The 27,937-nt window shown below is 31.5% G+C and overlaps 1 protein-coding gene across 3 annotated transcripts; it reads right to left on the bottom strand.

Moving 5' to 3' along the window:
* Window positions 1-2,264: 2,264 nt before the first annotated feature.
* On the bottom strand, window positions 2,265-27,124 carry LOC139495989 (peroxidasin homolog). Of its 3 annotated transcripts, none has more exons than XM_071284420.1 (15): window positions 26,975-27,124; window positions 24,224-24,321; window positions 22,641-22,712; window positions 21,789-21,984; window positions 19,258-19,337; window positions 18,595-18,666; window positions 17,509-17,653; window positions 16,014-16,135; window positions 13,421-13,568; window positions 10,516-10,631; window positions 9,631-9,778; window positions 5,701-5,825; window positions 4,900-5,047; window positions 3,264-3,385; window positions 2,265-2,527 (listed from the first exon to the last, which is right to left on the bottom strand). In XM_071284420.1, the coding sequence occupies exons 1-15, from the start codon at window positions 26,997-26,999 to the stop codon at window positions 2,384-2,386; spliced, it is 1,761 nt and encodes a 586-aa protein (XP_071140521.1). In that variant the 5' UTR covers window positions 27,000-27,124; the 3' UTR covers window positions 2,265-2,383. The 3 variants fall into 3 exon arrangements, with proteins under 3 accessions (XP_071140521.1, XP_071140520.1, XP_071140522.1); XM_071284419.1 differs by having other exon boundaries at window positions 2,266-2,527; window positions 17,500-17,653; XM_071284421.1 differs by lacking the exons at window positions 17,509-17,653; window positions 18,595-18,666; window positions 19,258-19,337 and having other exon boundaries at window positions 2,267-2,527.
* Between the last annotated feature and the right edge of the window lie 813 nt (window positions 27,125-27,937).

A 27,937-nucleotide genomic window follows, 5' to 3' on the forward strand; every position in this document is an offset into this window, starting at 1 on the left:
TGATATATTAAAAGACAATTAATTTATTGACCTCAATAGTATTGGTTGACTAATTGGTGTTTAATGCCACTTTCAGTTCTATTGTGCTATTTCGATGCGGTCAGTTTTTATTAGTAGAGGAAGCTGTACTGTAGTGCACAGAGTGCCTTCGGTAGTAAAACTGTCAATCCTAGTCAATTTAGATAGGAGTCGAGCCCACCTGCCACATGCTTATTCGAACCCACACCCTCAGTGTTAACAGGCTAGTGATTAAGTAGTTTGACTATTTAGACCAATCATCTTCCATGGCCCTTTATATCGATAGTACAGGTGTTGTATACCTATAATTACTTTTGATTGACACTACACAACATTATTCTGTAAATTATGAGTGAAAGATGAATGATTGATAAGATGTTTTTTTTCTCAAAGAAAAGATGAATGATAAAATATTAACAAAAAATATGCAAGCAGAATCTATTTCACTTGTAAAATCAGTGTCACAATCATTTGATATTAGTCAATACTTTTGTTTGATTTAATTTACAATTATTGGCTATTTGCTCGAAACGATGAACACTATTGCTTTACCCGTACCTCAGAATTTTCTTAAATTTATTTGTTATTTTATTGCTATTTATAGTATAAGGTATTTGTGCATGTATATTTGAATACATGAAATGTAGTTTTGCTCCATAAAAAAAGAAACACAAATTTAGATAAAAATTAGTTATTTAATTTTGTTGTTGTAGAACAAGTGCATTTTCAATAACTGTTACTGGAAAATTACTAAAGCACACTACAATAATAAAAAAAAACCCATACATAATACCTTTGCAGATTTCACTTTCCATTATGGTGAAAATCATGAAATTGAAAAATGTTTATGAAAAATGAAGATTAGGAAAATCCGTGCACTTTCTAAATTTAGAAATATCAAAAGAATCTAAATTGGTATTGAGAAATTTTCCTTTATTGGGAAATAGAGTACAAATTTTAAAGGAAAAGATTAAAAAACACAAAAGGAATTAGCTATAGGGAATACGATCAGCAAAAATGCCTGACTAGCTACAAAATGGGGCTGAATCACATGCAGCACCGACGATGCTTTGATTTAATTTTTTTTGTTTTCTTGTGTATTGTTTTGAGACTTTCTCTGTGGTCTCATGGTAGCATGTTTGCTTAGAGTGGGAGAGATTGTGTATTACAATTCTGCCCCCTCACACCAAAGAATTTGCAATTGATATTTGCTGCTTCTCTGCTAGCTACGCAGAATAAAGGAGTAAGATAAAGGACTAGTCCGCTTTGATTCGAATAATATGTCTAAGTGGGGTGATGTAAAAATAAAAAAGATCTGGTATGATTGCCAATAAGACAACTCTCCACCACAGACCAAATGACGTAGAATTTAGCAACTATGCAATTATGCATTCCTTTGGTTGTTCCAATAGCAAGATAAAAATCATCATCATCATCTGGATCATCATCATCATCATGAATCTGGATCATCATCTGGAATTTGGAATCCTGAATCCTGAAATCTGAATCCTGAAAATCTGAATCCTGAATCCTGAATCCTGAAAACATGAAAACCTGTTTTGAAGTTGAACTGTCGATCATTGAGTTTTATGCAGTTTGTTCAGTTTGTGCAGTTTGTGCAGTTTGTGCTAGTTATCTAAACATGCTACACAGCTATAGGGAAATGTAACCTGGGTTAACAAATTGACTACCGGTATGAACATAAATGTTCAAAAAAAATGTACCCTAAGGGTAAAGAAATATGGTCACTTTAGGTATTTTTCCGGCCTGCAGTAAAACACTTACCAACATGGGTCGTCCTTTTTGACTGTGTGGGATCACATGTTATTTTGTTGATAAAATTGAAAGTAAATCGTTACGCGAATAACTCGCAGATGTCAATTTCGAACTCCCCAATAATGTTTTTGTAACCATTTCACTGATACTGCTATTATCAGTGAGAACACATCAAAGGAAAATGTAAAAATTGACGAAAATGAAAATACCGATTTAAAATGTTGTGCTTTTTATAACACCTTTCACGAGTTTTCTCGGGAGGGACATTCAAACCTAATTATTTGACAGCCATTTCCTAAAAAAACAAACAACAAAAAAACAAAACAGAAAATCAAAATAATAAAGAACATATGCGCATTAATAAACGACAAAAAAGTTCCGGGTTCACTAACAACATTAATCACATACTTATGAAAAGTAAAAATCCACTTAAAGATATAATTCATTTGAGGAGGACGTATTTTTTTTTAATATTTGACTACATTTTGTAAGACTTTGTTTGTAATATGTTTATAAATCCTGCAGCTTCTGTCCATTTTATACTCGTTTTAAATCTTTTTTATTGAAGAAGTAAATAATATATATGCTTTTAACTTCCGTGAACTTCGAATATCTTTGTTGTTGTTCCCAACGGATTGGTAGCCTGACAACGATAAACACCATTGTTTGAACTCCCAAAATTATATATTGTGATACCGTCTTCACCATCCACTGTATTAACTGGGACAAAACCCTAAAATATAGTCAGAACACTTATTTCAATATACAGTCTCGATCGTGCTGTAGGGACAATAAAAACTGAAAACGAACCAACTTCTAGTTACTGTCAATATCAATTACATGTACAGAACTTCTCCGAAGCTTTATATTAATTTCCCCCATTCAAATTTAATCCTTTCAATTTAGTCTACAAGGGTACAATGCAAGTACGAGGAAATCTTGTAGAAACAGTGTTTGCGTTTTGAAATGTCTACAAAAGATTCCTATGTTATACGACTCTGTAAAATGACTCTTTCGTGTTTTGTATAATAAATATTAATGTTGTCGTCATTTGTTTTGTATACCCGATGTTTTGTAACTTTCAATGAATCGAATATTTTGACGTTAAGTTATCACGTACTCGATACTGATCAAATAAAAAGAAACAAAAAAGGTAAAATTAAATGCCGAACTAAAATATAAAATTTCACGAGGGGGGATAGTGGTCAATAACAAATGACAAAATCAAATACCAGACTTCATCAACCAACGTAACGAATGGAAAACAACTGTCATATTCCTGACTTGGTACACACATTTCCGAAGAGAATGGTGTGTTAAACCTGGTTTATAGCTAGTTTAACTTCTAACTTGTATAACATTTATAAATAGATCAGTTATATTAACAAATGTGTTTGTATGTAAAAAAAAGTGTTGTTAAGATGGGATAAAAAATGAAAAAAAAAAAATATATATAAGAGTTAGCATACTTTTACTGCAATTTGTATTGATGGTTTTGGGTATCCAGTAGCTATACATTGCACAGTAACAGTGGTATTGTAGTGAATAGTTTTCGGAGCGATTCGTACCTCTAAAATCGTTGGAGGGATCTCTGCAATGTAATAATTTTAGAACACTCCAATAAATAATTAAAGGGGTACAAAACACATATAAAAAAAACACTTTAAAAATCACCTGAAAATTTTTATCCCAACTATTAGTAAAGAAGAATCACATTCTTAAAAGTGGGACGAAAGACACCAGAGGGACAGTCAAACTCATATATCGAAAATAAACTGACAACGCCATGGCTAAAAATTAAAAAAGACAAACTGACAATTATTAGTACAGAAGACACAACATAGAAAATTAAAGACTAAAATGAACTTCTTTTCTTTTAATGATCAAAATTGTTTTAAGTTAATATATACCCAATCAAATAGTCCCTGTAAATTGTGCTGTTCATATTTATTTAAATGTTTACACATTTGTTATCAGGTAAAAGTTAATATTTTGTCAACATTTTTACAAAAATTGAACGAGTAAAATCTATTCTAGTCAAAGTGTTGCGTACTCATTTATACAAAAACAGGTAATACAGTCAATATAAACGTTTAACAAATTGAGCATGTCAAGTGAAAACCCTATCTAAGAATTAAAATATTATAAGAGATCCTCGTGTTACTTTACGTCTAAATTTTTTTGGATTCCCTTTTTTTGGTGCCAACAATTTGTTCTGTTGAAATTTGTTTTATTAACATTGAGGATTATAATTTTTTTTGTCATTATATTTTCTTCCAAAACAGCGTTTAAGATCGTTTTAAGTAGTTATTTATCGTTATGTGTGATTTCATTATAACTTTCTTTTTCAAGTATAAAAATAAATAGATGTGGTACTATTGCCAATGAGACAACTCTCTGCAAGATATCAAAATGACACATACATTAACAATTATAAGCCTCTAGTATACCGTTGTACAAGTGTCGATTGATTTTTTTGTACTGACTTTTCGTTTACCAATTGTAAGAACACTCTCTGAATGTAGAACATGGGATAGATATTAGGAAAAACAGACATTCAGGAAACAGAGGAGGTATATACATGTAGTTATATCCTAATGTTTTCAGTAGGTTTTTTTTGAATTTGTATTGTCTTTGTACACAATGTTAATTGCATGTCAATATCCGAGCCGATTTTAGATTTTGTTAGTTTCTTAAAAACATGTTGGCTGTATGTTCATCTTTACATGTATTTTTACATATATTTTAGTTCACGCATCATTGTAAATATAACGGAATTGATGAGACTGTCAACAAAGTGAGAGGTTTAGCGCTATAAAACCAGGTTTAATCCACCATTTTCTACATTTGAAAATGCCTGTACCAAGTCAATAATATGACAGTTCTTGTCCATTCGTTTTGGATGTGTTTTGTCATTTGGTTTTGCCATTTGATTATGGAATTTCCGATTTGATTTTCCTCTGAGTTCAGTATTTTTGTGATTTTACTTATTTTTAATTTGTTCATTTGAGTTACTGTCTCCTATAGCTCAAATAGGGTGGTTTTATATTTTGAACAGGTTGTTGCGTATTGTTCTGTTTCACCATATATTATTGTTTTACTTACTTGGTCCCTCCACGTGAACTAGTTTTGAAGAATTTCCAGCCAAATTAGACGCCACACATCTATAATCACCGTTGTTAGCAACACTGAAGTTGGCTATGATCAAAGTATGTCCTTGACTGATAACATTTCCCGGAACATTTGAGTCGATCTATAGGTTGATAAAAATATTGATATGCTTAATATATAGTTAGGCAAATTAACAATATTCAAAGCATTACAAATGCAGGAAAATTGTTAATGTAGGACATGGAATTCATTTTTTCAGTACATAAATAAATATATCGATCCTTTCCCCGTAAAAGACCCACCATGAACAACCATCATGTACAATTCTAAATATAATATTGAAGTCTCATCGACATTTGCAGATATGTCTTGCCTTTTTAAAAAAACAAATAAAAGATAAAACAAATAATTAACACACATTATCTTACATAATTAGACATTTAGCTTCGCAGATATACATAAAGTGTAACTTGGAAATATATCAAATCTTTAAATCTGTTTATTGCAAGTCAAAATACCTGATTAAAATTAAAAGAGGGACACAAGACATCAAAGGAAGAATCAAAGAGTATGATGACAAAATAACAAAACATATCAACAGATGATCATCAAAAATTAGTTAAAAGTTCGTATCATTGGTGAGATATTTTTTCTTAAAATAAGCTGAAGAAGGCTTCAAAATCCAACATTCCACCCCGCAAAATATAGCATTATAGCAGTAGAAATATTTGTTAAAAATTGTTTTTTTATATTTGTTTCCTTAATATAAAGACGTATAACGTTTCATGTTGTTACCTTGGATTGAAAATAAATATTTGGGTTTGGTTCACCTGATGCTTGGCATGTAATATGTATAGTTCGTCCGTAAGTAACAGGTGTTGGATTAATCTCAATACTTATATTTGATGGAAGTGTTGCCTCTGTAATGATATATACATAATAATGTATGTCAAATCCATACACAGATTTTTTAACGACTCCTTACGAATCGCACTAATTCAATGGTCTTTGCAATTTGATCACTTTGTCGAACGATTTAAAAAGGTTGATACGAGTTTTTAGATGTATTTGCCGCAACATGTCACACGATGAGTAACAAGCTTTCATTGATAACTACGAACACCTTGTGAGGTTTTTCTGGATCGAGTTTATTACGGAATGTTTCTATTCATCGAAGCGTTTACCTGTGGATTAAGACCTGCTTACGTGTTGTCACGAATCGTTACGAGTATTTACGATTTAACATGTTTAAACCATCCTCCATATCGTTTTCAATATGTACGAAAATATAATTAAGAATACGTAAAGTAAACATAGTGTATGCATAACTAGACGTTATCTGCATACCCTTCCGGAGCACCTGAGATCACCCCTAGTTTCTTGTGGGGTTCGTGTTGCTTATTCTTTAGTTTTCTATGTTGTTTCATGTGTTCTATTGTTTGTCTGTTTGTCTTCTTTCACTTCTAGCCAGGCGTTGTCAGTTTATTTTCGATTTATGAGTATGACTGTCCCTCTGGTATCTTTCGTCCCTCTTTTAAGTGCTAGTTATATCTGTTAAAACTCCTTTAAGCCATCGTAAACGATCCAAACGAAATTTTTAACATCACGAAATTCTCGTTTATTCCGTAAGATACAATGTAGAATAAAGAATTGCATAAGTAGGAAACTGACGTTCCGTAGTTGTCGTTTGTTGTTCGATTCAGTACCTCTTTGGGTAACTCGACAGCAAAGAAAACTGAATAAAACATTGAAGCGGATGCTTTTTTGTTTTTTATATAGATCAGAACATTGGTTTTCCCGTTTGAATGGTTTTACACTAGTAATTTGTGTGGCCCTTTATAGCTTGTTGTTCGGTGTGAGCCACGGCCTTGTGAAAAAGACCGTACTTTGACCTATACAGGTAATGGTTTACTTTTATAAATTGTGACTTGGATAGAGAGATGTCTCGTCGGCACTCATACCACATCTTGTTATATCTATAGGTACCATTGAAAATAAACTGACAGATACTTGTTCAGTAGACATGTGACCAAACCCCGACGAAAAGTAAATAGTAAAGCTCTATTCCTTACACAGGCGTTGTAAATAGACATGGTTAAGTATTTTTGTAGGAATATGTCAGCCCTTTTGGTCAATACCATATGAGGAGGAAGCTGGAGTTATCGGAGTGAAACATCGATCATAAAGGAAAGCCGATAATCCTAGTCAATCAAAATTGGAGTCGAAAGCAAGTACCATATGAAAAATTTGAACACACATGCACAGTATTTTTATTAGGCAAGTATTATAGAAAATAGAAATTGAATACTACTTTTCGAGACAATGAGTTTGTCAATTCATAAATAAGAGACCAATTTGGTATTATGCACACAATAAAGTTAACAAGTTATTATTGTTGGCCTTTTTTGTATAGACCAGTTGAAGTAGGTTATTAATACTAACGGTATTAAAGGCTTGATCACATTGATAAGCCATTAGTCAAAATGCTACATGTTTAGATAGTCGGTAAGATAAATTCGTTACAAAGTGTGATAGCTCCCTAATACAATATATATATGCGGTCAGTTTGTACCATATGGGGATTCGAGCTTCACTCTTACTCCATATGGAATTTATTGACCCCATATATATCGTAGTAGGTCAATAGCACGCTATGTAACTAATAATAATATAGATATATATACACCAGAATATTCAACGCCATGGTGATTTTACTATTTCTTTGCTGTCAGAATCAAAGTCACACAATTTCAAAACCTCAATCGGAATAATAACATCATCAGAATGACAATACGAAAATTGATACGATAATTGTATATCCTCTACAAAACATCGGTTTCCCATTATCAGATATTCAACCATATTAAAATGTTTTCTTCTGACCATATGATGTTGTGAAAGCAGTTATTTTCATTGAGAACTATAATAATCTCATTTGACGAAAATCATATATTTTTTGTTAATAAAATATATTTGTCACGTTTCGATGAACATGCTAAACCTAAAATACATGTGTTTAAAGAGTAAAATAAACAAAATATAAATGACGAAACAATTTCATCTGAAGGCAAAGGGAATTACAACCTAGTAGTTATAATGGATAACTTTTATTAAAGAAACTTCTAGACACACCATTATTTGACAAAACACAGGCCACGTAGTTATGTTTATATTCATTGTACAACCAATAAAACACTGAATCTTAGATTATAAACTTAAGTAAAATCACAAAAATAGTTAACTCCGAAGAAAATAAAAACGTAGAGTCCCAAATCAAATAGTAAAATCAAAAGCTCAAACACATCAAACGATCGATCGAATTGAGAACAACTGTCATTTTCCTGACTTGGTACTGACATTTTCTTATGTAGAACATGGTGGCCAAGTTTTGTACAATTGAAAGGTGTTAGTCATTTGACCTGTCTAAATGTAATATTACATAAGACTGATCTAGAAAGATTTTTGATTGACATCAATATCTTTAAAGTTTATTTTGTGATAAATATTTGACGTGGCAGGACTGTTGCATTATATCTCTATATAAATGGGTATGCCCTCAACGCCAGTCAATTCTTGCTTTTGTTAAAAAAATTGAATGCAAAAGGTAAAAGCAATATTTGATACAAATTCAATAAATGTATTTTTTTCAATATTATTTTTGTTGCAGTGTATGTCATTGTTTTCAGATTGACGTTTGGTAATGTAGAAGTCCATTAATATTCAACTATTCATGAACTGTAAAAGTAGCAAGCCCAGCTAGATATATCGTGGCGAACACAAATTTTCATATTGTAGGTTTTTGTTCTTTATAAAGTCAGTAATTAAGTGTTTTTTTTTTATTCATTTACTCTTTTTTTCCGAATAAGTTTTGATTTATTTACACTAATATTTTATTTCGGGTATGTTAATTACTGCTTATGTCGATTCGTAAAGTGTCGATGTATTAGCAACGAGACCGTTCGTTCACTCTAAGGCGGAACGAGCTTCATATTATGTTTTCTCTGGGTTTTTTTACAAAATTTTTATGATCAATATATTAAACATTTACCTTTTCAATAAATTCAACTATTTGTATGACGGTCAGCAATTATGAGAGAACAGTGAATGTAATCAGACTAGTTAAACCATAGAAAATTTAAATATAACTCGTTGACAATTTTACTAATGGTAATATTACAGACAATTCTTGTTCAAAGCTAAGGTACTCAGCCAACTAACTCATGAAAATAAGACGAGGATAATCTTCATCATTTGTTTTTGAATAATAATTGGGAAACATTTCCTGGTGCAAAGGTTCCTTAGCCCTTGAAAACCCAGGTAGCATTGTCTTTGTTTCCAATATGATTGAACAAACAATTAAACATGAAATGAGAGGAGTCGTGATCCCCATCACCTTGTGGAAGTCTATACACTATAACATAGATCATTGAGTGGGATGAACCGTGATCCCCATCACCTTGTGGAAGTCTATTAAGCATGGAGAGGGAATAGCCGTGATACCCATCACCTTGTGGAAGTCTATACACTATAACATAGACCAAATGATTGAACAAACACTCCTAAGTACACTTAAGTGACATTTATACCTACATATGTTTGGTATACTATTTTGTCAGTATTGCTACATAATGTAGCGGCAATTTGAGAGATAATATTGTTTTTTACTTCTTCAACTTAAAAATGTAATTCTCTGCCTGCTTTTCCTTTTTATTTTTATATACTTACGTGAAGGTTGAAGTTTGAAAGTTCTAACGTCGCTACCAAATGTATTTGACGCAGCACATCTATACATGCCGATATTTTCTGACAAGAAATCACTAATAATAATTGAATTGTCATGTACTTTAACGTTAGATGGGCTAACAAAACTTATCTGAAAATAGAATGAACAGTATTAATGTTGATTGCAGATCACTGATAGTGTATTGTTACTCGGGACATCTAATGATAAACCCTGCCACATTTATTATGTAACTGTCCCAAGTCAGTAGGATGTAGTTAAGCGGATGTCGTGGTTCGTGTAAGTCATACTTGTTTTTCTCTAATTGTTTTGTTACAAATACGGCCGTTAGTTTCTTCGATAGAATTGTTTCATATCTTTCCTGTCCGGTCCTTTTATAGCCGTTCAAACTGAATGGGGATATTTCATTATTGAAGGCCGCATGGTTGCTTTAATTTGCCTACATACACTTTTTCTTTTAAAATTTAATATACATGCATATCTATTGATGAGATTGGTATGCCAAGGAATTGTATCTTATTTGTTTGTGTTTTTACGTGGCTGTCTTGTTGATGAATATCAAACATCTCCTATTGTCCATTGTGTCTGAATTATCGTTCAATATCAGCTGATCCAAATAAAATTTAATAAAAATAGTTCATTTTATATAACCCGCTGGCGATCAGATGTAAGGTACATACCATGTTATCCATAGGCCGGCCAAACTTACACTCAAAAATAATGTTGAAGGGCAACTATTGCAAAAGATAATAACTACCTTTTAAAAGTCATTATATGATGAACAGTTTGTACAAATTGCCATTTTAAAATGTGTCAATGATTAAAAAAAAACATTAGCACAGGTATTTAATCCGTAATTTTACAATCACCATATAAGTTATATTTGGTTTTGGATTTCCAATAGCTTTGCATGTTACATTGACTGTATCACCAAAGTAATATATCTGTGGTTGAATAGAGATCATGACGTTTGACGGCTTTGATTCTGAAAAATAAATATTAGAAAACATTTTCTGGCATATTTTGGCGTTAATATTGAGTCACTGATAAGGTCTTTGCGTCGGAACTAAACACATTTATTCTTAAAACAGTTGTTGGCATGACACGGGTTATGTTCTTCTCATATATGTTATGATGGTATGATAATAAACCCCTAACGGGAAGGATTGTGCCTGATGTACATATGATGAAATCATAATCTTTCAGTCAGTTTAATTGAAGTCTGGAGCTGGCATGTCAGTTAACTGCTAGTAGTCTGTTGTTATTTATGTATTATTGTCATTTTGTTTATTTTCTTCTGACATCAGACTCGGACTTCTCTTGAACTGAATTTTAATGTACGTATTGTTATGCGTTTACTTTTATACATTGGTTAGAGGTATAGGGGGAGGATTGAGATCTCACAAACATGTTTAACCCCGCCGCATTTTTGCGCCTGTCCCAAGTCAGGAGCCTCTGGCCTTTGTTAGTCTTGTATTATTTTAATTTTAGTTTCTTGTGTACAATTTGGAAATTAGTATGGCGTTCATTATCACTGAACTAGTATATATTTGTTTAGGGGCCAGCTGAAGGACGCCTCCGGGTGCGGGAATTTCTCGCTACATTGAAGACCTGTTGGTGACCTTCTGCTGTTGTTTTTTATTTGGTCGGGTTGTTGTCTCTTTGACACATTCCCCATTTCCATTCTCAATTTTATCATTCAAGTGGAAGTGTGATATTTTATTAGAAATAAAATTGACTAAAGCGAAAAAATTACGGAATCCAAGGTGAAAAAATATATGATCATATCTAGGTGTTCGTCTTACAGGCAGGGAGAAAACCACCTTTCAGAGTTGATGATTTGATTGGCAGTGCATTATGCATAAATTACACAGACACGACGAGTCAGAATTTGGCACGTTATATCCTTAACAACATACAAGGAGAGTGCCACGATCTCTTAACATTACCGTTTTGTATATTTTTTTGTTGTTAGCTGTCCTTTTAGTTATGCTACATTGTTTATCCACTAATTAAATTATACGTTTTTGGTATAAATTGAAATATCATTATAACTTACAAAAATGACCGATAAACATAATAAAACGGTTCGCAGACGCTTTGTTAATCCTTGTTCAACGACATTATCCATTCGAATGTGCCCGAACGTATTTAAGTCTAATAGTCAATTGTTCCCATAAATATATAATTGGAACATGTGGTATTTTTGCTATCGACAATAGATCAAATGACGTAGAATATCGTAATTATAGGTTGTCGTAAGGCTTTCAACAATACGCAAAAAAAATTAACAAATAATGTATACATACTGACGTAACAAAATGTTAAACAATTCAAATGAGAAAACCAAGTGCATGAATTATGAACAAAACATAAACGGAAAATAGATACAAAACGTATATATATAGTGACAAACGACATGACAAGTTGCTTTCTTTAAAAAAAAGAAATGCAATCTTAAACCCAAAGGCTTGTTTGGCATTATATATTTGATAATTGTTTAATAAAGATGTATTGTTTTACATTACTTTTGTTGTATAAGAATTATAAAATGACATTCATTGTTTACAAGTTTAATGTAATATCGAAGTAACACATCAGCGTATAGCTCCGACGTACGCTGGCCGTGGTGAAAATCATGCACGCTACCAATACGTTAGTACTTTTTGATGCATTCAACCTGTCAATCATATCTGTATCGTGTGCACAACGAGCTTAAAGCTTTTATGGGGCGTGCGAGAGGCGTACCTCGGTGTTTATCGGGCGTTCAGGCGACGTATGGCATGTATGGTGCCGTATGTATGACGTTGTCTTACGTAGATGGAATGCACGCTACGAAGAAAAAAAAGTCAATTGAACATATTTGAGACGCGTCCCGGTCATATCTGAACGAAAATCCGTGCTTTCGGAGTGTCTGTGAGGTTAAATTATGGGGTGTTTGTTTTAGTTAAAGTCGAACGATTTTGAAGCGTATACAACGTGCCCTTAACGTGTCTTAAACTTATCTGTAGCGTTTTCAACGCCCTTGTAGCGTGTATATTATGTGCGTGTAGCTTACAGGTATACGCGTGACACCATAAAAATGTCCTGGAGAAAAAGCGTTCACGATGCGTATACATACTTTTGCATATCGACGTACTTCAAACTTATGCAACGCGCGTTTAACGCTTGCTAAGCGTTTCTCTGGCGTGCAACTAACGCATACGGACTTTGTTAATTTTCTGTTTTGACTGATTGTTTTATATTGTCATGTCGGGGCCTTTTACAGCCAACTATGCGGTATGTGCTTTGCTCATTGTTGAAGTCCATAAGTGACCCGTAGTTTGCAATTTGTACATCATGTAATATTCCCTAGACTCATAATTTTAAATGAAATGATAGTAAGACTTCTTTTATAGATTTTCACTCTAATTAAAATAACTACGCATATATTGAAAGTAAATATTAGCAGCTTGTTATTCCGTGCAAGGTAGTATTCAAATGCGAATTAAAGTAGCTTGCGTCATAATAAATTATGCATCCTATGTATCAGATTTTATATCTCTATAGCAACTTGAAGATGACACTGCTTATTCAACAGATCAATTAATAAGCTATTGCGCATGTATATGCAAGGTGGCCATGGAAAGAACAGATGTATTCCGAATAACATCCGGTGTTCCGAAAGACTACGGACATCGTCCAATATATACTGCAATAAGCCAGAAAGCATTGATGTTCTTTAAATAGATTAAATAGAAATTGACCTTGAAGTTCTATAAATAGTACACCTACTTGGATCTTGTAACTGAAATTGCTGCTCATCTCTACCAAAAGTGTTTGATGCAACACATTTATATCTCTTTACATTGCTAAGGGTTATGTTATTGATAAAAATAGTATTTCCGATGACTTTTTCGTTTAATGGTATGCCATGAGCTACCTGCAAGTATATATAGGAAAGTATCACTACAAAAGTCAAAAACTCTGAAAAGACCAGTTTTTGTCTGAATTTGCATGAATTTGTAATCGACATTCTTAATTTGACTGAATAATTAAAAAAATTCTTGAAATAGTATGAAAATGTCTAAAAAGGTTCTTGATTTTTCTTGACAAGTGTCTTGACAGTATGAAGATTGTCTTAAAATATCCCGACACTTCTTGTATTATCTAATAAGAGTCTGGATAAGTCTCGACCAATTCTTGACTGTCTTAAATTTGTCTCGATCTGTCTTGACAAATTTTTGACATTCTTAATAATGTCTGAATATGTCTTGACATATTCTTGACATTCTAAATAATGTCTGAAGATGTCTCGACACATTCTTGACAGTCTTTAATATGTCTTGACACTATCTCAACAGTATAAATTTTGCCTGAAATGTGTGCAGACATATCCTGCACTGATTCTGACATTCTATTGCTGTTATATACTCCTTTTTATTAGGGCTAAACTAAACTTTGAAGTATAAAGGATTAATTTGGTAAAGTAAGATACCCTTTTGGTGCAACTAAGTTGGAATACCCTGAATAATCCCCCATGTAGTTTAATTTTGATTTATTTTTATTAAATATTTAATTAATTGTTTTCACTTGGAATCTAAGTCAAAGTAACTGACTAACAGTCTTTAGATTTTTGCCGTTCGCAAAACTGCCAGTCAAATTTGCTTTACTAAAATAGGTGTCTTGTAGGCAGTTGTAAAATGTGACCATGTGTCTTTTGGACCCAACAATTCATCTTTGGGAAACAGGAAGAATGATAAATATACCACGAAATGAGAGAATTTGTCCACATTATTCCTGGAGTAGATAATAATTTTCTTTTAATCTTTGGGAATTATTCAATTTGTTTTTCTGTTAAAATAATTATCTTCATAATTTTGATGAAGAAAATCCATTTTAATTCATTTGTTTTTCTTTCAAAATGATGATTTTCATAATTTTCATCTATCAATAAACTTTTTAAATTGTAGTGGCATGGTCGGTCAACTGATAAGTTGTTTGGCTGATTACAGATAAATCAGTAATTTAACAGTTGCGTGTACTCTGGGGTGTGGAATACCTTAATTTTATGGGGAACATCCTGTCCATGTGTAATACTAAATATATATTATGCAGCCCAAAACACCATATCTGTTTAAAGGGGAATAATCCTTACAGAAATTGATTGTCTCCCATATTACTTTCTCTTCCATGTGCATGCAATAACTGTTCAGTGTTCTATTGTCATGTATTTCGTTTTATTATTTCATTGTTATAACACAAATCATTGTAATCATTGTATAAAATTTAAAACCCGCAAGGGTCCATAATTGGATTAATAAAGTATTCTTATTCTTATTCTTATTCTTATTCTATTCCAACAGATGGCATTACACAAATGTTCTTCTGTTAAATGAATGATTTGTATATCATCATAATTTGCTATTTATATAAACCACATTTTTGTACAATAATCATTTACCATATTAAATGAAATATTAATTAATTGAATATTAGAATGTAGAATGAAACATGTCTACAGTATGATTGGTTTTAATCATTTAATTGATAAGAATTAGGAATCAAAATTTGTAATTTTTTCAAAAACCCACATTTAAATTGTTTTATATCAATGCACCCACATTTAAATTATTTTATACATTAAATGTCATAGCCATATTTGCATTTGTAAAAAATATTTAGATACCCACATTTTCAATTATTCTACATGCCCAACTTTCATTTTTGTTGTAAGAAGTGTAACTTGAAACAACAATATATCATATAAAGAGAAATAAAGATTAAAGTTATATCATCAATATTAGTCATGATTTGTAAAACTCAGAACTGTCAAGTAAATTTAAGACACAATTCAAAATGTTCAGAATATGTCAAGACATACTGAGAAAAAATAAGAATGTCGAGAATATGTCGAAAAATTTCAAACAGTATTCAAATGTCAAGAATTTGTCAAGAAATTTTATGACCATATTCAGAATGTCGAGAATATATCGAGTAAGTTTCATACAAATTTAATATAAATTAGAATTTGTCAAGATAAATTAAGACACAGGTCATACTTTTGGAGAATGTCCAGTAAAAGTTCATGCAAATCAAGACAAAAACTGGTCTTTTCAGACTTTTAGACTTTTGTAGTGTATAAAGCTGTATGATGATTTTAGATGCTTTAATTATTTGTTTCACCTGTTTAGAAATGTACCACGGCATCACAATGTGAAATTAAAAAAAAAACACTTCTTTATAGCATCAATTAATTGTAAGTCATCATTTTTGTGTATTCAATTTTTAAACATTCTGTATCAATATCTACATATAAATATGTAATGCTTTCTACCGTTACAATTTAAGAGCACAGAGTTATATTTGTATATGGAAAAAGTCTTACCGATATTGAGAAATTTATTTCTGGTTTGGGATATCCTGATGCGATGCAAGTTATGTTAACATTATCACCAATTTGATAGTCTTGTGGGATAATACTAATGTTTACGATTGTTGGTTTCATATCTGAAATAGATGAAGGCCATATACTTAGCTCTATTCAACCTATTATCAATTGACCATGCAATCTATAAGGTGTCCGATCATGCAAACTTATATACACAGATGACTCTCAGAGTCTCAGTAAGTAACTCAGCTTCCAGGCATAAAAAGGTCACAATGATCCACATTTTACACTAATGATTTGTCATACAAGTGAGAGGTTTAGCTAGCTATAAAACCAGGTTCAATCCACCATTTTCTACATTAGAAAATGCCTGTACCAAGTCAGGAATATGACAGTTGTTATCTATTCGTTTGATGTGTTTGGACTTTTGAATTGCCTTTTGATTTTCCTTTTTGAATTTTCCTCGGAGTTCAGTATTTTTGTGTTTTTACTTTTTTTTTGTACTCTATTTTATTATTTAAATATAAAGAATATTATCAAGACTGACACTAGTTCCCATGTGCCACAATGAAGCTAACATTGTGATGTAGGTACTTATTTTATCATAAACTTGGTCATATGTGGTATATGTAACCTTATACCAAAAAGAACAGTTCAACTGTATTAATTTAAGGTAAATGGTCAAGGTCATAGCTATTAATATATACCTTGAATTTGCATTTGCATTGGACACTTTAATGCTCCCTATATTGTCACTTATATTTCATTCCAAATTGCCATTGCACTTAAAAAATAACTATGAATAACAAATTGGAGAGGCAAATACATACATGCAACCAAAAAACACAGAATTTAAAAGAAAATAATTTTAAAAAAGAACAGAAAGAGGCCCCACATAGTTCAAATGTTAAAGAAGGCACATAATATGAAATAGAAATTGAAGTAAAGACAATGCTTTAGTGCTTGTTCCATTCAGCAAATTCCTTCTCATATTCATGTTTAGATTGTGATTTTCAAACAAGAGGTCCTCCAAGAAATAGTAACATCACTCAGGAAGCAGCTTCCAGTGCATCTATTCCAGGGATGTAATATATAAAGATGTGACATTTTAAATAAAGCGAGCAAAATAACTGGTATTTTCTTTTCGCAATGCCACTAATCATGCTAATAGTAATATGATATGTCTAACTGGGAGCAACCTGTACTATTGAATTCAATATGGAAGGAATGACAATTTTGACTGGGAACAAAGTGCATTCTTATTATGCTATGTCAATCAATCAGTATTTGACTGAATCAGAGGAGTAAACAATATACATATTTTTTAAATATAACAGTCTATATGTTTCCTTAATTATTGAGGAAAGTTGAAAAACCTTTGGAAAAGTTATAATTTCATCATTTTATTCAAAAAGGATCGTACAAATTATCGTTAGTTAATCTTAATGACTGTTTTAAATTATACACCAACATAGATACGTACGTTTATAACCACATAATCCATCCATATTACACAAGTCTTTATCATCGCAACATTCAGTACAATTGCTTGTTGCTTGTCGTATGCGCAAACTCTTTCCATCACCATTTCTCTTTCCGAAACCAGACGGAAGAAGGCCGACATAATTAAAACACATCTAGAAATAGTACAACATACAGAATAAATGAATGAAACATGCATTTATGGAAAGTAAAATAAAAAATAAAAAAAACCCTCATTAGAGATACCATGCTTCCAATTTTGTAAGCCAACATAATGGTTGGTTAATAACTTGAAAACTAAAATAACAAAAGTTGTTTTATTAGCTATTTTATAGTGGGTACACAGCTACTTTTGCACAGGTACTATTTCTGTACTAAAAATATGTAGTACTGGAAATTTACTTTTAATATTTAGTACTATTTCTTTACTTTAACATTATTGTAATATTTAGGAATTTGTATTTTACAGTACTTGAATTGAACTAAATAGTTTGGTACAGAAATAATACAATATTCCATGTTTGAAAGTCATAATTTTAAGAGATTTGAAATAGAAAAACTTTCAAAATGCTGAAAATGTAACGGTAGTAACCAAAAATCTGTAGTACCTAAATTTCAAGTACAAATTAAGTACTGTAAAATACAGGTACCTAAATATTACAATAATTTTAAAGTAATAAAATATTACTGAATACTAAAAGTAAATTTCCAGTATTACAGATTTTTAGTACAGAAATATTACTTATGCAAAAGTAGCTGTGTAAGTGTATAAATAATCTTAATGACAACAACTAAAACAGAATTACTAAAAATCAAATCTTCAACAATGTTCTGAACAAGTTTTCTATTTTGCTGTGCCTGTAAGTTTGCTTTTTTTTTGTTTTTGTTTTATAGAAACCGAAAAATGAAGTGTTGGATAAAAAATGTCTTGGTTCTTTAAGTGTTGTCTTCAATGTGTTGGGAAAAAAGCCGTTCTTGGAGAAGGTATGCCCTTTTTCAAAATGTTCCTCTAATGAATCACTTATTTCTATAATGGAAATATCATTTGTTTATAAATACATGTTAAAATATGTTAACAAATAGGTGAAATACATACTGATCGATTTATGCAGCCTAAATCATACCATGTGCTTCCATTGTGTGTAACATACTTCTTGGTATAACATTCCTGAAACATAAAAAAATGACCGGAAATATTTTCTGCACAAGTTTAATGTCCAGTGTCTCATTGTTTATTCCCGGGGCCAAACGTATTATAAGATCTAACTGAAATTAAAAACTTTGAAGAACGTATGAAAAGGTAAAAAGTACAGGCAAATATCCCTAAAAATCGGCCTCTTGGTCATAACACTTAGATCAGTACTATAAGCACGATATTTTTGTCCTTGAAACAACAGATCCAGTGTTTTGATTGGTTTAATTCCGAGTATTAATACAATAATCGTATTTGACACTTTAATGACACAAAGTTGTTGAAATATACATTCATAAAAGTTAAAAAGTTTCAAAATTTTATACCAGTAAACTTCAATACTTATATAGCGAGAATATAACAAAAACATTGAAAATAACAGTATCTTAAATATATTTTAACATACTACTTAACTTTCTATCATTTGGAAAAGTTATCTGCCAAAATTTAATAAATGATTGTTGAGCATTCTGATAGTGTTTATAAGTATAAACATTTTGACAGTCGAACCAAATATTGGTATTACTATTTTAATAATGATGCTTCTACTCAGTCTTCAAATAATACCTCATCTAGAGCACACTGTGACATTGTATGACAATCATATGGTGTTTGAACCATCATACAGCTAAGACATCTGTGGGTTGCTATAAAAGTAATTACACTTCATAAGTAAGCAATCATTCAACGTTGAAGGTGCGGACGGTATGGTTTTGTTTTCTGAGTCAGAAAATTTTTATTGGATTTTTCGACACTACCAATCAAATTATTCTTGTTCACTATAAGGTATATTGGGGAAAATATGGATCCAGAATATGGTGTTTGTCATTTGCATGACCAGAATATCTGTTTTAGAGGTTTGGAAGTTAAATAGTGGTTTCCTTATCAAACTTCTTTTTCAATGCATCATTCAATTGTTTTCATTCATTTTTATATCATATGTCGTAAGAAAAACATTTTAATCAGTATAACAGTTAATTTTTAACTTAATTATGTTAATCTACATTTCCAGGGACAAAACTGTTATCCAAATGTGTGTTTTTCAGTCAAAATGACAGTTGGTTCACATTTGCATCAATGGTTCCAATGTATCATCAAAAAACTTTTGTCGTGTTTTCATATCTTTCAAGCAATTCAACATACAAGTTTTAACAATGCAGAGATAAAGCTGGATTTTTATAATGTTAATGTTTATTCCATTTGGGGTGTTTTTGGATAGCAAAATAAGCCTGGCTGTATTGTTACGCATTCTGGCAGTTATCTGCAATATCTCTATCTTCAATGTAAGTACTGCACACTTTAGGGAGATAGCTCACTCATTTGAGTTCTTGTTGTTAAGCAAAAACATAATAATTAGTTGGTCAAACATTTAAACAAAGTGTTACCTTGGTCAGTTGTTTCATACAACAGTAATTTGTAATTATGGTGAGTCTTAACACTACAAGGGGATAACTGTAATTACATGCATCATATACTTCAACTAAATAATATATGATGTTTGCCGTATGATAATAACATTAAATTAATATTTTTCGAATTTGTGCTTAGCGGGCTTATATGAAAATTAAACTTTATCATATATTTCGACTATTATCACATGCCTTTCCGTAACGTTATCGCATGGCAATCCGGTGATACTTGGCAAATTCTGGAAAATACACCTCAGTGGTACGTTTTCAATGATAAAATAGGGTACAATACAATTATGTCATGTTGGATACTGGAAAGTATATTGTGTAAAATAAAAAAACAACAAACAACAACAAACAAATGATAAAATAAATGCATTTTTTAAAAGTTTCAAAATAATTTAGAAAGTTACTTTAAAAAATGTTGACCTTTCCAAACAGTGTTCAATATGCATATTGTTGAATCATTTTTTTTAACTAGATTTGGGGTCCGACGTCAGTGAACTTTTCAGTCTTTGAACTTCTATTTGAGAACCACATAAAAGGATTAATATATTAATCTGTTATTTTTCTCCATTGATGAAGCATATAATAAAAAGATCATAACATGTCATTTTTCATTTCGCATGTATTATCAACCCTCGGTCAATATCAGCCCTCCAGCCATGTGGCTCTTTGGGCTTATATCAAATTTATGTCTGATAATACATGCAATATGAAAAATGCTATGTAATACTCTGATAGAATCAGCTAACAGTTTTATCACATTCTATTGTTCAGAAATGTTAAGCTTATCAATTATCAGAATTTGTTGGTGAAACTGCTGAAAAAATTTCCAACGAAGTGGGTGGTTCAATTTTTTTTTTAATTTCTATATTTTTCAAAGAATCAAAGTAAATACTTTGTCAAAATTTTAGGAAAATTAAAGGAACACTAGCTGCCAAATTCATGTTCATCATTTTGACTCAAATTCTCATATTTTATTTATAAAAATGTAAAACATTTTTCCAAGCTATCAAAAGTATAAAATAAACAATTTACAGGACATGGTCTCAATAAGATGTAGCTTCGTTTCGTTTGAATTTATAATATAATAAGCCAAAACGCCATCTAATTAACTATCGAGTTGACCTTCTATGACCATATAAGCGATGTAAACATAAACATAGATATAAATAGATTAAGCAACTCGTGCAATTGGATTTGTATAGGTCTATTAAATTTTGTATTATGGATTAAAAATTTATGTTTATCGTCGTTTTTAAAGAATAATTTTGTGTGGATCGAATCAATTAATCAAACTATTTACCTTTGTTTCACTTTTAATGTTGACATTCTGTTTCTTTAAATACCCGTACACTGACAAGGCATGCGTTATTCTATCTCTTTCTACGGGGTTAAATTGGGGTTCACATGAATACGGATTTAATGAGGTTGAATTATTCACTTGCAAGTGAATAATTCATTATCAATGTGTATTACCTTAATTTCACAAAATTGAACCATTTTAGCTCATAAAAGCAAATTATTTTTTCACTATTTCACTTTCATTCATGATTTTAATTTTTAATATATCTCGTAGATAGTGCCCCTTTAAACGAGCCAAATTTTAATCGTGGTGAATGGTACGCCCTCTTTTATCTTGCACACGTGTTTCCTTGATTAAATAATAGTAGTTAAAATACTTACATGAAACTGATATCGCATGTTTTAATGTTGTTGCTTCAGTTGTAGCCCTCAGAGTACTAGTTGTTTGTTTTACTGTAGTTGGTTTTGTATAGATTTGTGTGTCTGTTGCAGTTGATGGAGTGCAGTTCGTATTACAAAGATCACTTGTACAGCATGTCTGACAAGAATTAACTGGCAAAGTCAAATCTGGACATTGCTAGGAGAAACAATATATACTATAGATTCTATTTGAACAAAGGTATCATCTTATGTTATTACTAAATGTATTTCACTTGATTGGGCAGGGTTTAAGAAGTTCGCTTATTTGAGACAAGTCCATCTATAGACAGGAGTTTTGGGATAAACTCATCAATGAAGTGTACAGTTATCCGTCTCATATCTTACTCTCAGATCTTTTGTATATGCGTTTAGTGACACTGACAGGTGATTATAATTCAATAATAATTATAACGGCAATCATCCTTATCACACACATCTTCAAATAGACTGTCCTTATCAGCTCCGCCCGATCAGTTGAAATAATTTTGGTAATAATATGGCCTCAATATTATATAAAGAAAAAAAGAATCGACTTAACTCACTTTAAGCATATCCGTTTGAAAGACAGGCTATAATTTTTACTATATATATTTTTTTTCTGTTTGATAATCAATTGTAAAAAATATATATTCTAACTTCTACGTATTAGCTATAAGGACACTAACACCTTTTCTTGGGCGTAAGTTAACCATTTTAAAAAAGAAGCTTTTCAATAAAGAGCTTTGTGTAGTGAAGTTAAAATGTGACATATTCTATGATCCTTGCAGAATTTGAAGATAAAAATATTAAAATAAGTTACTTTCTAAAACGTACTTGCTTTTGTACACATCCATGATGCCATCGAACTTCTCCCTGTGTATTTGTTGTCGAATGTACTTGGCAAACCTATCAAAATGATAATACAGATTTATTGATATACAATGTACAGGTATACCACATATATCAATGTCAGAGACGATTACAAGGTAAAGATTCAGTATTTACCGCTGAATTGAACATGACTTTGCCGGATACAGCAAACAAGACTTCAGGTCAAATTGGCCTCACTTTCCAAATACAGGTTACTTTCTACCACCGTTTCATACTTAAGGTAATTAATTGAAATTTTTGCTCCTGTATCCATGGTAACATAGTAGTTCCAATGATTGTCAAAATTATTCAAAACCTGTATATAGTGGACAACAATATTGTATAAACATTTGATGTTTTTAAGGTAGCACAATACAAAGATTTTTTTACTTCCAATCACTAACCTTTGAAATGCTGTAACTTTCTTATGAATGCATAGAAAATAATAAAAGAGGTATATATGGATAGATAAAAGATTAATCTTTTAAATGAATGCATTATTTTTATTATGCAATCATTATGTAATTAGTGGCAAAATCTGGGTAAGTTCACTTGAATGAATTTAGCTCTATCATCTCTTGAACTATACAGAAAATTTTAACGAAATCTTAATCAACACATCATGTGCTTCAAAAGGATGTCTCAGATTGTTTCTATGGTATTCCATTCTCTCATAAATCTCTAATTAATGTAACCATCTTAACCACATAAGAGAGGATAATGTTTAATTAGGTGTAAAATTTGTTCTATACATTCTATCTGAAATCTGAGACACCCTTTTGTAGATAATGGCCATAGGAACAACATATAATAAAATCAACCCTCTAGGGATACCTATGCAGAAGCTAATTTCATTTGAAAGTGTAAATTTGGTGAAAAATATTTTAGACACAGTTAACATTAAAATTGGTTACATAATTGTTGCATAATACTAACATTGCATTTATTTGAAAGAGTAATCTGTTAGCTATCCAAAACTACCACTTTTATAAATTTTCAAGCATTATTAAGAAAGTTACAGCATTTTAAAACTTGGGAGTTGGAGTTATAAAATCTTTGTATTGTTACTTTAAGTTTGTTTTTTTCTTCCGTAAACAAATTATTAATGATTTTAATGAATAGATTAGAATTACAGTTTATAAACTTCATGCTCCGACAGGTTCGTTTTTTCTTCTTGATTTCTTTTCATCAAGAACTCTCATACCAAAACATTTCAGTCAGAGATGAAAAGATACAAAAATACTTAAAAACTATAAGACAAAAGGATTAATAACATTACATTGAATGCTGAATGAAGGTATAACCAATTGCAGCCATATAACCAATTACAGCTATTAAACATTTTATCACTCAATTTTACCAATATAAACAACTGTCATGCAAGTGCCAGGTTGAGAAAGCTACATACATTTTATTTTGAGAAAATGTGTGTACCAAGTCAGACAGTTTTTTTTCCACTCATTCCCTTTAATTATTGCGTTATGGTGGACTTCCTCTGTTTGAATTTTACTTGGAGTTAGATATTTTAGTCATCATTTGTTACACACCTGGTGGTTATTGCACAAAGTTATATCATGGCAATCTTCTAATTGTCTTGTTTCCTTACAGTTGTAACACAATGTAGACCCTGATGGAAGGGCAATATCTAACAATGAAAAATGAAAAATTAGTCACCTGATGGCAGCGCAATAACTGACAATGAAAATAGCAAGAAAAGTCACTGAATGGAAAAGCAATAGCTAACAATGCAAAATGTAAAATTAATCACCAGTTTCAGCTAATAAGATGCTCTCGACAACTAACATTTGATAGATTGAAAAACAAAATTACAATTATTATGGTTTGATTAATAAACCATAGTCATAATTGAATGCACATTCGAATTTATTTACCAATTTCAACAGATCAGTCTGTTATGAAATTATCAATCAATACTTTATACACATGATACAATTCAACTTCTACTATTATTATTATTATTTACAATATTTATATATATAGAATAAAGGACTTTTTGTTTTTGATACTGACTTTATCACAGTAAAATATCAGTTGAGCCCGAAGGGCGAGCCTGATATTTTCTGTGATAAAGTCAGTATCAAAAACAAAAAGTCCTTTATTCTGTTTATCGGTAATTTAAAAAAAATAAAAATTACTACAATAATAGAGAAAATAACAAACAAACTTCTTTTTCGCGTCGAATCACGGCGAATCACACCTGACGTCACAGGCTGCATTACGTCGTTAGAAATTTTGTCACAGTGCAGTAAACATGGCGTTCTCTTGCGCAAAGTATTGAAAAGGAATTATTGCATGTGTTTCATTAATATTTTCTGCTTTGGACATGACTCTAACAATGGCAAATATAATGATGCATACCGGTAAGTCAGATTTCTTTATTTTCCACAAAGCATCAACATAAAGTGGGGATGGGAGGGTCCTGATCCCGAAATCCCGGGTTTAAAAACACGAAAGCACGAGGTCCCGAATTTAACCCCTTCTTGATAGGATTTCAAACTCCTGTGATTTAAATAAAGTAAACCCCGATATTCCGAAATCACGAGCTTAAAGACACCAGATCCCGGAGTCCGGATTAAGGTCCTATCCCCCCTCGAACATAGTAAGTCACTGTAATTTGTAAATTATCTGAACAAGCTCATTTCTTGTCTACTTCATAATTATTTCAAACATTTTAATAGATGGTGCCCCGGTTACCCCCTTTTTAAAATTGATCCTAGATCCGCATATGAATAAGTTCACTTTTTTGTTCTTTGTTCTATGAATATCTGTCTTTAAATTGACAATGAAACCACATCTTTTAAAATTGTATATTATTTATGATGGTCCCACAAAGATGTCGAAAATGCGTAAATTTCATTTTTTTCTAGCTTCTCTCATGCGATAGCGGTACCTTTTTTGGTCACTATTTATGTGTTGCGTTTAAATATGAATTGTAACACTTTATAGTGACTGAACAGGTAAATCAAATACTTCTTAAGAAACAGAAAAAGAAAACTACTTGGAATGGCACCAGGCTATGAATTGGTATTGTATGAATAAAAACTTGGATTGGAACACCATGGACGATGTGTTAGTTGTACTTCATATATTAATTATGGCTAACGCATTTTGTTTTAAGTCTGTCGGCTTTTTCATGCATTTTCTGTTCACATTTTCACAACAAAAAAGGCTAAACTAACTTTGTGAAAGTTATAATCAATGTCAAGTGTTTCATTCACCAAAAATCTCGTGCGTTTCTGCGATAAAAATCACGCGCAATTTTGTGAATGTAAGGGGAAAGTAGATCCTTACGCGTTGCATTCGCGCATGTCATATGCGTACTAACCCAATAATTTTATATCACGGCCAGTCCACTGATACTGACATTATCAGCGAGTACACATCAAAGGAAAAATGTACAAATTACCGATAAATATGTTTGAATACCCAATAGTAAAAAAGTCATGTGGTGTCGGTACAGGCCACAGACCACAATTAATTCCTCTATTAGTTCTTTATTTAAACTGTTTGTCTTATTAAAAAAATTGAACCGAATCTTTTTGTCAAATTTTTTGTGTGTGTAATGTATAGTACTAGTCCAAAAATATATCCAAAATTCAGAAAGAATGCTTTCACACAACTAACAAAGTTAGCCAATACACATCCATACCCCTATGGACGAGTCAAGAGATGTTCCGAAAACTGTACATATTACCTTTTTGCACTTGGCCTAATCACTCTTTCCATATTAAAATCAGTTAAAATACATTCAACAAAAATTTATTTCACCTCTCTTCTTTCATTTCCACCCCCTAAAAACTAAGAAATGAATGTAAAAGGCAAAGAAAATAAATAAAGAAAAAATACACTTTAATTAAAGGGAACTATAGAACAACGAAAAGTAGGGTAATTAATTGTGGTCTTGGGCCTACAACGATGAATTGGGAAAAGTAAGATGGCGATTGCATGGGAGACAACTCCACAACTACTATTTCCTATATATCAGGAATACTAAAACATGTAGCACAACAAAGAGCTGTTTGCTTTCCAATGAGAAAAAATTGTGTATTTTAAAATTTAGATATTTTCTTATTTTCTTCTTTTGTGCAGTTACTTTTGCTTATATCTAAATTGGCGTAACTCTAAATCTTTAAACCACAACAAGCTTAAGCTGAATGTTAATTTAAAGCAGCCATATTTAATTAAGTTTTAATATTTTGACAAAATATGTCACAATATTTCTACATTCGCCACACATTTATCTATATATATATATATTAGATATAACGTGTTTATACTTTGTGATCCACATAATCCATTCATATTACACAAATCTTTATTATTACAACATTCTGTACAAAGATGCGAAGTTTGCCGTTTGTGTAAAGGGGTTTTATTTCCATTTCTTTTTCCGAAACCGGACGGAAGAACACCAACTGTAGTTGAACACATCTAGAAATAAAATAGAACAAAGCTACAGAATAATGAGTGGAATATACAAATCTTACTTCATCTCAAAGATTTAATGTTTACGACTTATTAAAAAAAAAGAAGATGTGGTATGATTGTCAATGAGACAACTCTTCACACGAGACCAATGACACAGAATGAACAACTTTACTATAGGTCACCTATCATTGTACATGTCTATATCCAGCTTTGTATTTTGTTAGCTCACATAAATACATATATTAAACGTAAAATAGTTACAAAAAAAACATAAAAAACAACAATATAAATATAGTGCAGAGAGTCTTGGATAAACAACATAGAAATCAAAGTAGCTACATGTATATCACTACATAAAAGTCGCTCGTTTTGGGTAGAAGCAGAATACAATAAAATTTAATGTCGTAATGTATGATTATCAATGCTCTACGTACTTTATTTGATCCGTTCAATTGGTTTAAAGAGTTTTTTTATGCCCCACCTACGATAGTAGAGGGACATTATGTTTTCTGGTCTGTGCCTCCGTTCGTCCGTGCGTTCTTCCGTCCGTGCGTCCGTTCGCTTCAGGTTAAAGTTTTAGGTCAAGGTAGTTTTTGAAGAAGTTTAAGTCTAATCAACTTGAAACTTTGTACACATGTTGCCAATGATATGATCTTTCTAATTTTAATTCCAAATTAAAGTTTTGACCCCAATGTCACGGTCCACTGAACATAGACAATGATAGTGCGAAGTTCAGGTTAAAGTTTTTGGTCCAGGTAGTTTTTCATGAAGTTAAACATGTTAAAGTTACATCAACTTGAAACTTAGTACAC

This window comes from Mytilus edulis, chromosome 11 (genome assembly GCF_963676685.1).
Source record: "Mytilus edulis chromosome 11, xbMytEdul2.2, whole genome shotgun sequence".
In the NCBI taxonomy this organism is placed as follows: domain Eukaryota; kingdom Metazoa; phylum Mollusca; class Bivalvia; order Mytilida; family Mytilidae; genus Mytilus; species Mytilus edulis.